Source organism: Podarcis pityusensis (assembly GCF_964106645.2).
Source record: "Podarcis pityusensis genome assembly, chromosome: 14".
NCBI classification, from domain to species: domain Eukaryota; kingdom Metazoa; phylum Chordata; class Lepidosauria; order Squamata; family Lacertidae; genus Podarcis; species Podarcis pityusensis.
This window is the reverse complement of record NC_138039.1, coordinates 25,676,839-25,690,817: the sequence shown is the minus strand read 5'-3', so window position 1 is coordinate 25,690,817 and position 13,979 is coordinate 25,676,839. Positions and strand designations below refer to the sequence as shown.

The following is a 13,979-nucleotide window of genomic DNA, read 5'->3' as shown; positions in this document are numbered from 1 at the left end:
GCTTTATAGAAACAAGTTTATTTACTCTAAACAGCAACACAGACAAAACGCCATAAACACAAAGGAAGTGATGCAGAATCAAGATGCTGGCTGACTTTGGATCTGGAGGCTTTTAAGCAACAACAACCTAATTTATTATTGGTAGAAATCAAAAAAGGGGGTGGAGGGCATGTTTTTCTTTTTCTTCTTACAGCCAAGTAGAGGCAAAATATACTTCTAAACAGTTTAAAGCATGCCTGCATCAGAAAGCAAAGAAACTAGAGATACTAGTGAATTTATAGAAGTATAAAAGTTTATAGTTTTACAGCAGTTGAAATACTGACATCAATATTAAAATAAAAGCAAGTTTTACATAACAATCAAAAATACAAAAGACTGAAGGAAGAGACCCTGTATGAAAAAACGGGGGGCAATTCAGCAAATTTAGAACTGTATACAAGTGGCGAATATGGAAAATGGCACACATACAATCCCCTCCCCTAAGTGACTATTAATTGTACATAGTGACAATAGATTTGCAAAAGTTTTGTAAACAAGTTCTTGCCAATTAATCCCTTCCTTTAAGATGCTGGATGACAGGAGCTTATGATGGTGCAAACTTCTTGGCTTGTGCTCGAACCCTCTTTTCATATTCCACTCTGTTTTGGCTAAAAAGAGAAAGGTGACTTGACTTTTAAAGATCTCTCTGCATGAGGCATTCTATATCAAGCCCATAGCTTGAGATAATCAAACACTGAAGACCCCACATGCAGAATATTCAGAACACTGGGATCTAACAGATCTCCCAGGAGTTGCTGACTGGAGATGGAAAGGGGTATGGATATGAATTAGGAAGGTGTCATTTTTACAAGCAACATGGTTAACATAGGTGAAGCACTTTACAGAATCAAAGAATTGCAAGGTTGGAAGTGACCATGAGGGTCATCTAATCCAATCCCCTGCAATGCAGAAATCTTTTGCCCAACATGGGGCTCAAACCCACAACCCTGCGATTGAGTGTCTCATGCTCTACCAACTGAACTATTTCAGCCCCTGCTACTTGCACAGAAGCCTCACTGGTGCCAACAGCTCCTTCCTAACACAAACAATTTTGGAGGAAGGGCAGCGATTCACTCCAACTTCTGAAGCAGCTGCCTCCTGCATTTTTTTGTCTAGTTTAGCCCCAAAGCGTTACACAAATGCTTACCTACTATGATTGACAGGGAAAGAGACATGGTGGATATTTGGTTCTGTCTACTGTGACTGCAATTGTCAAGGGGTATCACATCAGAGCAGGTGAAGTCTACTCACCAGTAAATTGTGTAAGCCTCTGCTTGAGCTGGGTCCTGAATATTTGGTTCATTTAGGAGTTCTTGGATTCCTAACAAGATCTATGAGCACAGAAGAAAAGAAACACCCTTCACGCAAGTATTGTTATAAAACAGATTTTAAGTCTGCATGAGAAAATGCAGTTGAAACATGAGAAGCTCCCTGTGTGGCCACAATGAATTTGAATCAAATATATACTAAACCGTTTTTATTTTACATCAGATTGTTTATTTAGCTTAATTATTCAGCGCTCTCTAAAAATAAAGACAGACTTTCCACTCAAACAGTCTCTTAAACATGAACCCAAGACCTTTCCAAGTACACTGAATTATATCCTGCTCTTCCAATGATTTGGGGTGTACACGTTGGCTTCTCATGTCATGGAGAAACATGGACTGTAGCCAACTGAAGTCCACCCCAAGTGTGACTAACCTTACACGCTGAGTTTGACTAACATTGCACGCAACTCATTGTCCTGCCAGAGAGCACTCTTGCTTTCTGGAAAGCTCCAGGCAGGTAAAGTCCAACCCTAAGTATGTTTATGAAAGGGACTTGAGTTCAGGGTGCAAAGCGACTGCAGCCTCTCTCTTTGCTAGTGTTCTTATAGAAACTCTAGATTCCACAGTTGTTTTGCTTCCCATAGCAGTTATATGTTCTCTAGAGCAAAAAGTATGATGGCCACATAACCAGAAGTTTTGGGCTATGTTTCAAGGCAGCAAGACTCCCAGGTTAACTGCAACCAGATGAGTTAACTACTTCCGCCACTCAGTATGCATGTTTGCTCAGGAACTATGTGAATCAACAGCTGCCAGGGAGCACTGTTCGCTGGTAAGATATATGCTTTGGATAGGTCTCAGGCTTAATCTCCAGGTACAAGAAATGCACAGTAGGTGAGATGGAAGAATTATCTGCCTGGAGAGAGACTGCCATTCAGAGCAGGCAATACTAGCTTACTGCATTTCTGTGATTTTTGCCAAGAAAAGGGGCACTTGGCTCAATTTAAACCCACCCAGGGAAGTGTCCATCCCAGCCTCCTGTAGCCCTTTTTTGTGTAGAGAAAAATGCATACCTGTTTAATTGTGATTGCAGGCCTCCAATCCTTATCCTCTTCTAGGATGGACAGACACACAGTGCCTGAAGGGTACACATTTGGATGAAATAAGGGTGGCTCAAATTTGCCTGCACAAGAGAAGACCTAGTTCAGACATAAAGCCAAGCAATTATGTGGAAAGGCTTCATCTGTCATCATGTGACTACTCCACTGTAGGAGAAAAAAACTTTTTGGCATCACGCAATTTGCACTTTCCCAGGTTGCAAGGGAAGAGGGTGATTTGCGCTTAAAAACCTGGGTGAGAAAATCCTACTGGGATACATCTGCTGGGCTTCTGCTGCTCTTAGGCAGAAAGCTGAATCAATCCCTTGCTGATTCAAAGGAGCCTCAAGTAAATTTATTTGCAACAATCACACTTTGATCCACCAATCAGCACACTGCTCATCACTCTCATTCAGGGGATGCTGTTTGAGAGCAGCTGTTGCTGTCACCACCACCTACAATTTAAAGAATTGCAGCTTAGGAGAAAGAGGCGCGCGCGCATGCGCACACACCTGCTTAAAGTGGAGAGCAAGTGAGGGGGAAATATTTCCTCTGGATGCATTCATAACAAGATCAAGTGAAACATTCGGGGGGGGGGGAGAGAAAACAGTGAATTCAAATAAGGGCAACAGGCAATGAAGCCACTTCTATTATGTTTGTTTATATACCGCCTTTTTCCATCAACAGGGATTCAAGGCAGCTTACAACTAAAATAGAAACAGTGAAAAACATTGAAGGGGGGGAGCAATCATTAAAAAAACAAACATCAGTAGAATTAAACTTAAAAAATTCATCTCTTTATCCTCGTTTTAAACCAAAAGGGAAAATATTAAAACAATTATTAAAATATTTTTCTACCTGTTGCACAAAAGGTCATTCAAGGCAGTTATTAACAATATTGAAAAGAAAAAACTATTAAGAGCAGCAAACTTGGAGCAGCCCAACACCTAAGGATCCATGGGGACACCAGAAGCTGTGAAACAACACCACAGCTTTTGTTTTGTCACTTGAGGGCCACTTTCCAGAGCTTCTATCCATAAGAAATTAGAAACAATTTCAGGACAAAACGGGGCAAAGGAAATAATGAAGACAGAGCTCCAGTGGTTCAGGACAATTTGTTCTCCTACTCCAGGGACTCCTAATATTTGTACAGGCAAAAACGAGGAAGAAATCTGGTAGAGAAATAATACATTTCTTCCAAGTACTTTTAGATCTGACCACTGTTGAAAGCATCCTGTGAAAGGAATGGATTTCACAACACAGGTGGCAAACTATTGTGTTGCTAGGGTCACGACATCATTTAACAACCTTAATCTGAAAGTCTTTCATTATTTTGTTTACTTTGCAAGATTCAAATACTGCTTAATCAAAAAATACTTCTGGGCAGTTTATATGAGTTAATCTCACTTGACTTACATTTTGGGGGTGAGGAGGGATAATCATCCTTGAAAAGCATCCGTAATTTAAATAAGCCTCCTTCCCATGGTGTCTGTCAGGAGAGCATAGCATAGGTTAGAAATATTGAGTGATCTAGGACCAAGCTGCCTAGGCTAGCATACTCTCCAGTATAATGTACAATGAGAATATCAGGCAGCTACAAACACACACATATATACTTCAAGATAGACAACTAACGCAGCAAAGTATTGCAAATCCACTGTGAAAGATTTACACCAGGTTAAAATATTGCTTCTCCTACAGCCGCTTTAAATCTCCCCCATTTTAAGAACATGCTAACTTTTCTTTCCATACAAGCCTTTTTAGCCTATTCTACCATTACTGAGTAGATACAACTCCAGTCTTGCCAATACAAACTTTCCTGTTAAGAGCAGAATGAGAAGAATTCTGAAAAGCATCTTCATGCTCTCCAATGGAGACACCCGGGCCACTCAATTCCATTGCATTGAGAGTTTATTAGGAAACAAGCAGCAAACTGTTTCAGAACGACCAATCAAACATCCAGCTGAGAAATAACTAGGACACAGATTGATGATGCCTTTTTGCAGTTAACAGTAAATTCAGCGTGAATGGAAATTTAGTCATTTTGATATAACAGAAGTACCCTTAAACTAGTATAGACCCAACATAAAATACTATCTTCCAAGAACAGAACAGTAATGTTGGTAGGCATCCAAAACCTTACCCCTTTCTTTCCTGGAATAGCACATTCCCAATTCATGAGATTCATCGTACCATCTGGATTTTTTGTTGGTACTGCTACAAAACCCTAAAACAATTAAAAGGTTAGCTGAAGATGATGTGCGATATCACGGCAACATAAAGTGTATGCTAGTGAAAGGGCTAGTCACAGAACCTTATGTTCCTCCAATGTCAGTCCTACTCACAGTAGGCCTAATTAAATTAATGGACATGGCTACCTTAGGCCCAGTACTCTTAGCAGGTCAACTTTGAGTATGGCCAACACTGTTTAGGACTTCAGACTCACTGTGGCCGTGTACATACTTTATCAGCATGTTGAAGACATTCAGAGACTAGAATTTCAGAGAGAAATCAAGTGCATTTTTATGCAATAGCTAAGTGATCATCTTTGTTTATTATTTGTTGTAGAACAGAAATGTGTAAAATATTGGTTGTGGCTCACCACTAGCCAGTGTCTAGTGAGCCACTGATAGTGTCCAATAGCTGCTTAGAATTTTGGAAAGAATACAGGCACTTGCCCTGATTAAAGGCACTCAGGGTGCCTTTGAAAATCATTTGTTTACAATGTGCAACTTTTTTTAAAAAACAAAATAACTTAAAATGTGTCTCTTCAAAAAATGTATATATTATTCCTTGGTGGCTATTTCTATTTAGCATTTAAATACAGATTCTACATACTTTTTACTAATGCAATATCAAGTACTGTGCTTATTCACTTAGTATCAACTATTTCATTTTTTGAAAATGCCTCTCTGCTGAGCTAATGGTTCTTTTGGAATGTTAGAACACCAAAAAGGGGCTGGAGTTATGCCGGAAACAAAACCCTCCTCCTCTTCATCTTCACAGTGGGAGATGCTACCACTTACAAACGGATGGTCCTTCCTCCAAGCTTTCCTCTCCTGCGCAAGTCGGCTGAGCGCAATCCCCGACATATTCAAGGTCCTTCTGCAAGACAAAACAGATGCCAGTCAGGGCAGCTGAAGTTTTCCGCATCGCCGCTACCGAATGGGCCGCAAAAAACCGTCTTGGGGCGACATTGCCGCCGCAGCCCCGGAAACTGTCAGCTTTCCCGACGAGGCCGGAGGGGGAGGGGGAAGAGAAAGGAGGATCCCAGGACCCTGAGCCTCTCGCCCCTCCCCGGGCGCTGCTGCTGCTTCCCGCAGGCCGCCGCCTCCTCCCTCCCCAAGTCCAACAACCGGGCGGGCGGGCGGGGGGAGGAGGTCGGAGGAGTACCGCGGCCTAGGAGTCCCGTGCGAGCCTTAAGAGCATCGCCGCCGCCGCAGGAAGGCCCGGCCCGGCCCCGGAGCAACCAGCCCCGCCTCGGCGGAACACGGCTATGGGCCCGGCCCGGCCTTCTCCTCGCTCCGGAGGCGGAGCGCGAGCAGCCAGGCCTGACCTTGAGGGACCAGCGGGAGCCCCGGGAGGAGGCCGAGAAGGCGGCCGCTCCGCGGGCTGAGAGGCCTCCGCCGCGCGTTTCCCTCTCCGCCTCCGGGCTGCCTCTAGGCCCAGTCCGCCGCTGCCGCCTCCTCCGCTTCCCGCTCCTGCCCGCGGCCTCTTCCTAGGCGTCCTCCCGCCAAAGGCCTCACCGTGTAGCGGCCGCAGCAGCAGCTCCCGCGCGTGTCCCGGATTCAGGCGACGGCGGCGGCGGCGAATGACCCGGATGTTCCCTACTCGCCTCCCCCCCTTTTGTCTCAAGCCTGGACTTTCCCTCGCAGGAAGCGGAGCGCGTCGGCGCAGCCTGTCCCTCGGCGCGACCCGTCCGCCAAACGGCGCCTGCGCGGTGCGCGCGCACTTCAGCGCTACAGCCAGGCCGGGAAGCTCAGAGCGGGCCGACTCTGCGCGGGTAGAGAAGTAGGTTCCGCCCAGGGGCGGAGCAAATTCTCCGCCAATCCACGGAGCTGGGCAACCGGTGAGCCCACCTCTGGGGGTGGGGCTGGTTGCCATGATGACGGGAGTCGCTCTAAGAACCCGGATGGGGCTCGACTGCCCCTCCCCTTCCTCCCCATTGGAGCTTGGCTGGGAAGCTCCGCCCCCACAGCGGGCCACACGTGGAGAGCACCGGGGCAATCCTGCCAGATGGGGGAGGATAATAATAAAATATGTAATAAATGTAGTAGTAGTAGTAATGCTGCGAGGCCAAGATGCGACCCTCCCTGCGCGACCAGAGCCGAAGAAGGGCGGGTGGGTTGGCTGGAGCAGCGAGGTTGGAAGCCGAACTCCAGCTGCGCCCTGAAGAGGCTGGGACACCGCTCCGACACCGCCCTGCAACCGCAGCCCAGGCCGGCCCGAGAAACCAAGACCCACAACGGCAGCTTTGTTAGAAAGGAGACGTTTATTTCATGCACTTTTCAAGGAGCGAGTGTAACGAAACTTTTCTTTAAAACATCCACACATATCAGTAATATATTTGTTCCAGAAGTGACACATCCACCTGAAAACGAACTAGAGATGCCTCGAAAGGGACTCCTCTAAGAAATCTTTCATTTTGTTCTGCTCACAGCCAGGCCAAAAGTACAGAGGTGGGGAAGGGTGCAATGCCAGGTGTCAAATTGCTGCAAAAAGTACTCTTCAAAGATAAAGAACTGGTGCAAAAAAGAACTATTGCTAATCCACTGTCTGGAAGATAAGATTGTACCACATTTTTAAATTTTTTATTTTATTTTATGTAATTGCTTCCCCCACCCTGGCAGAAAGCAAACTGGTGGGTTGGGTGGGGGGAGGCACAGGAAGAGCCTAATTTCAAACCAGCCTCTCCTCATCAATGTTTTAAACGGTCAACCTTTCCAGAGCACAGAGGAAGGCAGCGTGATGATCTCACCTCTCCTGTTGGTTGGTCTACCTGGGAAGTTTTAACGTAGGAAGAACTGTCCTGGATCAGACCAAAAGCCAACCAAGTACCCTTCCTGGGAAGCCCACTCATACTGCTGTATTCAAAAGCACAGGAGTGCCTCTGCTCACTACACAGCCCCCCTGACTAGTAGCAGCAATAATTCTAGGTTTGTAGTTATGTTTTAAAAAGTAAAGCATGCATCAAGTATTCGGATTTGCTTCCTGTCCAAGTGCACAGAAAATCTAGTCCTTTGTAAGCACAGTGAAAACGCTGCCTTTGATAAACTTGGCCCCAAGCAATGACCTGTTTTCTACCCTATGGAAGGACAGAAAACACACTTTTCCACACATGACAATTCAGTTTTGTAAATGATTGAATGTTCACAAGCAAATGCATCTTCTTGATTAGGGCCCCACTGAGATGCAAGCAAACTTTCATTAACTTGCATTCAAGTTCTGTGGAAAGGCCAGCCCTTGACATTCCTACTGCATGACAATTACAGCCCGGTAGCCCTTTCAGCCCTCGTTTTTGGAGCAAGTTGTCACAAAGCTTGAGGCGCCCATGTTTCCCTAAGTAAGTGCATTACCAACATCTTAGACGGCAGCTCTAAAGCAGGATTCAGAGATGGCCAAGATAGTGAAGGAGCACTGAATAAGCAAAGAATCACTTCAAGGCTTGTTTCAAATCCATTTTCTGTTTGCAAGCAGGTAAAGTAGCCCAGGCTGTGAAAAATATCTCAGTTCAGCAACAGCACTAAAAATGGAATTTGAAGGAAGGTCCAAGAAGTAGACAAAGACTGAACTTGGACTGCAGCCTTTCAAAGGAACTAAATTTCTCCTTGAATTCAGCTGTTAACTCACATGCAGGGAACTATTGGTTTTAAGCCAGAGGGAGTCCATGCATCTCTTTCTGATGCCATACCAGTCCTACCCTCTGACGGTGACTGATTTTGGCTGTCTGCAAGGGAACCCCTACATACAAGTAGTAATTGCACAGAATGCCTGATGGTGTGGATGTCCTATGTGTGAGCATAGTTTGGCCCTAGTCCTATATCAGTGCGCCCGATCATTTGCTCCAGAGACCAGCATACTAGCAGAAAGAACCTTGCAATGAAACAGAGGCAACAGCTGCCACTCCTGGGGTAGGAGAGCATGCGCATGTTTGGCAACACTCAACTTTGTTAAGTGGCAGCTCTGACAGTGAGAAAGGAGTGTTCTCTCTCCCACCCTCTACAAGGACACAGCAGGCCTCGGGTCGATCTCTCCTCTTGCGACAAAAACAATTTTCTCTACTCATTCTACCCACCTTTTACTAAAATATGTGAGAGTCAGGGAATGACAGCATCCAGGTGTCAGGCCATGGTTGTATGTGTGCCTCTAAGCTTAACTTTCTTGCAGGGGGAAGTGTCTGAGATGGGGTATGTTTTTTCCAGACTGAATGACAGCTTATGGCAGCAAGGGATGGGACAGACAAGACAGTTGCATGGCTAAATGAGCACAGATGCAACTGAAGCATCTATTTCTTTTGTTGTCAGGCATCATTGCAGGGCCTCTTGCGCCTTGAGAATCAATGATCTCTTCGGGGGGGGGGCCTTCAAGCCCCTTGTTTACATGAGAAACTTCACATTTGCTCTCCCCACCCCCTTTTAAATAAATAATTGACATTTCTTTTAAAAAACTGAGTAAAATGAAGGCAAAGCTGAGGCTAAACTACAGCTGAGCAGTGCAACAAAAGTTGTCTGTGTCCACTTTAGTTTTTCAGTGGGAATGGGAAAGTTTGCCTTTTTAAGCTGCTGAAATCTATCCAGTTCTCCAAGGGGCGGATGTAATTTGCATAATGCATAGAGACACTAACACACTGAAGTGAGGAAAGTGGCAAGTGGCTGAAAGGAGCACCTGTTCTCTCCCCTTAAAGAACGTGAGCAAAGAAGCAGAAGGCACTGGGTAGCCCTTTACCTGCTGTCCTCTACACTTCATGGTATAGGGTTTTTGGTACAATCTAAAATTTGTACCAAAGAAAGTGATCTTCTGCAGTGCCAATTTAAATACTTCCCCTAATTTTTAAAAGATACCTGGCTTCCAAGTTTCAGGAGCCTACAGACAAGTAACAAAGGGAAAAGGAGAGAATAAAAGGCCTGAGGTGGCAGTTCTGGGAGACAGAAGCAGAGCCACAAAGGATAGGAAAGCCTAGTCTGGCACCCACTTGTTTTCTGAGCTCTCCTCTCACTGCCTACATTACCCATCACAAGGGCAAGAAACCTGTATTTTTTCTTAAGCCAACAATGGAAGCTGAGGTTCTCAACATGCTAAGCTTTATAGCACAGATCACATTCCACAATCATGAAGAATACAAAGAGATTCCACACTTGCAAGATTAAATCCTAGGATGCAACTTAAATTTCATACTGTTCAACATGCTAAAACTTTTTCTGCGTTCAGTAAGAAGCCAAACCAATGCAGAGAGAAAACCTTGCCTGCAGCCAAAATCATCACACTGACAGATGCTGGCTTCAGCCCCTTCCAAAGTGTCTCCTGACGCTTTCTGGCTTTAAAGTCAGAGGGGGAACAAGAGGAACATCAAAAATCCCCTCCTCCAAGGACATAAGGGGACAGTAGCAGCAAGGTGGGAAATCCCACCCCAAAGCAGCAAACACGTTCACTGGCCACTTGATGGACAGAGTGGCTGCTTCTGTGCTCCACCTCCTTCCACTCACCATGTTTTGCTGCTGCCCCCTCTCAAGCCTGAAATTTGTGTCAGTCAAATCCTTTGCTACTTACAGCAAAAACATTCAAAGGCAGTTTCTGGACAGGCATGTGACCACCTTTAAGGAAAGGCTGTTTGGAGATGGAGGCCTTTCAAGTCAGTCACTCAGGCTGCCCTGGCAGAATGCGTCACAGTAACGGTGGGGCCTGAAGGAGAACAAGGCCTGTTCAGCCGATTCAAGAGCCATCCTTGCATCTGCATATATGTGTGCGTGCACACACACATGCACACACAGACACTCGCAGTAACATTTCTTTCTACGTACACGAAATGTGATCTCTTAGCACATTAGCGTTCGCTTTACAGTAATCAAACACAGATGCCTAAAAAAGTATAAAAGTAGAAACATTTCACCCTTCAGAAGAATTACATTTTAGTAAATTCATTTCAATGCTAACATCTTAAAAAAGACAAACAGATTACTCAATGCTGAGGAGGGCCTTGCAACTTTCTGTGCAGACCAGTCTCCATGGCAAAAGACAAATGGCCCACTTGCTGATCTACTGGGCAGAAAAGGTTTGCCAAAAACCAGATCAAAAATGCAGGCAGACAAGGGATGCTCAAGATTGTAAGGACTCCACACATCTGAATGGAAAAGGAAGGGGTGTGTATACACACAGCTTCTGTGAGTTGCTTAATGAAAGTTAAAATATAGGTAGCATGTTAAGAGAGCCTCAGACAAGCAAGGGCTCCTCTCTGTGCTCTATGAAGCAGAGAGATCTGTATATACTCCTTTAAACCTATTTTCAAAAGACATGCTAATGGTTTCATTTAAACACAGTACACTAAAAAGCTCCAGTTGTGTTTCTTCACATTTACCACAAGCCTCTCTCAATGAAACCACAAGTGTTATTGACAGTACTTGCCAAACATCAGAAGGAACTGCATAGATAAGAGAATGTAGAAATGACTGTAAACATGTTAAAGAATCACAATAATTCCTGCCTTCAGCTGCACAAACTCTGATGCTTTTGAGCACAGAGATTCTCATTCCCAGCCTTCATGATGGAGCACCCATGAAGACTCAACCCCCATGTCTATCTTCAGTGCTGTGAGTCCACAGGGGTAGCAATACTTGCAGGCATTTCTAAAAACAAAGAACGCAACTTTGGTGTGTGTTTTCGTGTGTGCACACATGTGAGCAAGGCAAGGTATTTGCCATATTATTTTTGTTTAACTGGGGCTACAATCCTAAAGTGTAGCTAAAATTGAAGGTTAACCTTTGCAGGAGCAAGTTACCTGGAGAGGAAGGCTGTCCCTAGAGATGTGGGCAAAATAAGACCTTCTTCCCAAGAAGAGAATACCCTCTGGGTACTGAAGCAAGCAGGGTCGGGAGGGGGAAGAAGATGCACCCCTCCCTTAGTCTGGGCTAGTGCATTCTTACAATAGATCCCCAAGGAATGTACAGCAGCCGCCACAGTCAACTGGAGCTGCTTAAGGATGTCTGCCCACATGTGGGCTGTAATTTATTCATAGCACCAAGTATGTTGACCTTGAACTGCCTACAATTATTAAAACCCAAATTGTTTCCCTACAATCAGCAAAGCATCGCTATATCTCTTCGGAAGGAAAGCATAGAGTGAAGTCAAATCTTCTTTCCATGGGATTTAGATCAGCACAACCGGGCACCAGAGCCAACACAACCCTTCTTGCTGCTGAAGGCAGGCGTCTGCAAGCAGCCAGCTTCAGCTGCAGCACCACCTTCAGGGTTCAAAATCCAGAACTACAGAAATGGTCTGAACAAGCGACATCCTCTTGGTGCCAAGCCTCTTCGTGTGGCAATGCAAAGGAAAACTTGTCAGCATTCAATACTGGGGCACAGTTACATCCTTGAACCTCGCTCCTGCAAGATCTGGAAGGAAACAAACAAAAAGTGGTGAGATTCTGCATGGTAAGGTTCTCCAGCAAGACTCACACAGTGGAAAGACTCCGGCATTCTTGAAGGCAAAACCTTAAAACAGGCAAACAAACTGATTTTGTTCTCTGACGCAAGACACCTTGGCACATGATGGTGAACTAGGCAGTCAGCTGCTACTCAAAACATAGGAAGTTAATTAAGGGAACTGCCAACAGGCCAGACTCACCCATTCCCTACAAAACTAGCTAGGCTGTACAACTAGGCCAGTGTATGTGAGTGGTCCAGCTCCCAGTTTGAAAAGAACAGTTGTGGATTAAAAAATGGGCCATTTATGCAATCAACAGCTCATTTTGCTGATTATGTTCTCACTAAGCATTAGTGGTAAGAAGTGTTTGAGAGTAGAATGGACTCCCTCGGAAAGTGTGGGGTCTTCTTCCTTGGAGGTTTTCAAGCAGAGGTTGGATGGCCATCTGTCAGGGATTCTTCAGCTGTGATTCCTGCATTGCAGGGAGTTGGACTAAATGACCCTCGGAGATCCATTTCCAACTCTACAATTCTATGACTCTATAGCATTTATTAGTATGACGTTTGAAATCTGCAAGTAGGGGTGCAGCTACTGGAAATCCCCCTCCCCTCCAAAAGGTTAATTCAAGTGAACAACAGTTGTAGATCACAACCTGAGGCTGCAGAACCATGCCTGCCTGGTTTCTTTGCTCCAGTTTTGATGCCCTCCCTTTAGTGCTTATTTTATTGTTTTTCAAGCAATGAGGATGTCTTCAGTGGCGAGTGTGCTAGATTTAAAGTTTCTAATACAGTGCAGCCTGTCAACCTTTTCCAAAGAAAGATGTACTAATACCCCACTTTCCGGTGTGTCCAGTCATCAGTCTCTTAGTTTGCGTATATACAATATTGAAGGATTATGCACTTTAATTGGGAGGGGGTACACTTCACTCTCCTCTTTGAGGCAGAAATGTGTAGCACATTTTTAGACAATTGTAAGGTCCCTCTATCAAATTTTCGGCAATTGGGATCTAGTTACTGAGATTTAATAGTTCCATGGTATAACTTCACACTCTTAAGGAAATATTTGTAAATATCCTGGCTTCATAGATTTTTCTAGCAATTAAGTATCCTGCCCTGTATCAGGGTTGGAGAACCCTTTTGGCTGCCTCCTCCCTGCCTGGAACCTGGGTGATGATGACATCAACTACTAGAAGAAACCACCATAAAACTCCAAGTCACTTTGGAGACACCTTGGCCAAGAACAGGAAATAAAGGTGTTGCTGTGGCAGGCTGTGCACTCTGACACTTCACAGCTGGCCTCGGTTGCCCATAAGCTGCTGCCTTCCTCCTCGCCTGGGGATGAGCAGTACAGACCAGAGGTACTTTTCAGCCCTCAACTGAAGGACCTGGGAAGGGCACCAAAGAGCCACATTCCAGGCCACTATCTGTGTTGCTTGAGGAGGACGAGGACTAAGGAGAACTCAGTGGCTCTGCCAGAGAATCAAGGAGCCTCACTCCTTGGCTTCACCAAGCAAGGATAAGATAGTTCAAATAACAACATGAATCATTATTATTTTTAAAGACCCTTATCTGCTTAATAGCACTGGCATGTTGGGAACCCAAAACATCTCAGGGCAAAATACCCCTTGTAGCCAACACAGTGTGTGTTGTTGTTTCAGCACTGCGTCATTTGGCCAGCAACACCTGCAGTTTCCACTAGGCCTCTTCCTCATCCAAAGAATTCCCAGGGACCTTCTCTGTAAAATCCTCACCTGTTTCTCCTCTTTGCATCAGCACTGATGAAAATGGATAGTGTTGGCCTTGAACAGGGACAAATCCCCACTCAGGGCAAGCAGGGAAAAACACAACATGCCTTGCTTTTACTAGATTGTCGCTGGGGAAATAAGAGTCAACAACACACCAGCTGCATTAAAAACAACTCAGGACCTTGATTGTGGAATCCA

The 13,979-nt window shown here is 45.1% G+C and overlaps 2 protein-coding genes across 4 annotated transcripts in view; both read right to left on the bottom strand.

Moving 5' to 3' along the window:
- Positions 1 to 2: 2 nt before the first annotated feature.
- UBE2I (ubiquitin conjugating enzyme E2 I) lies at positions 3 to 6,322 on the bottom strand. 2 transcript variants are annotated; one of them, XM_080980189.1, is made up of 7 exons: positions 6,148 to 6,322; positions 5,428 to 5,506; positions 4,545 to 4,628; positions 3,818 to 3,890; positions 2,378 to 2,487; positions 1,291 to 1,370; positions 3 to 647 (listed from the first exon to the last, which is right to left on the bottom strand). In XM_080980189.1, the coding sequence occupies exons 2-7, from the start codon at positions 5,491 to 5,493 to the stop codon at positions 584 to 586; spliced, it is 477 nt and encodes a 158-aa protein (XP_080836315.1). In that variant the 5' UTR covers positions 5,494 to 5,506; positions 6,148 to 6,322; the 3' UTR covers positions 3 to 583. The 2 variants fall into 2 exon arrangements, with proteins under 2 accessions (XP_080836315.1, XP_080836314.1); XM_080980188.1 differs by lacking the exon at positions 6,148 to 6,322 and adding an exon at positions 5,795 to 5,929.
- A 552-nt stretch (positions 6,323 to 6,874) lies between these two features.
- Positions 6,875 to 13,979, bottom strand: part of PDPK1 (3-phosphoinositide dependent protein kinase 1) — a 42,999-nt gene continuing 35,894 nt past the window's right edge. For both annotated transcript variants that reach the window (XM_080980175.1, XM_080980174.1), the window contains one exon: positions 6,875 to 12,006. In XM_080980175.1, the coding sequence (XP_080836301.1) occupies positions 11,977 to 12,006 (30 nt within the window). In that variant the 3' untranslated portion in view covers positions 6,875 to 11,976. The remainder of the gene's footprint in view (positions 12,007 to 13,979) is intronic.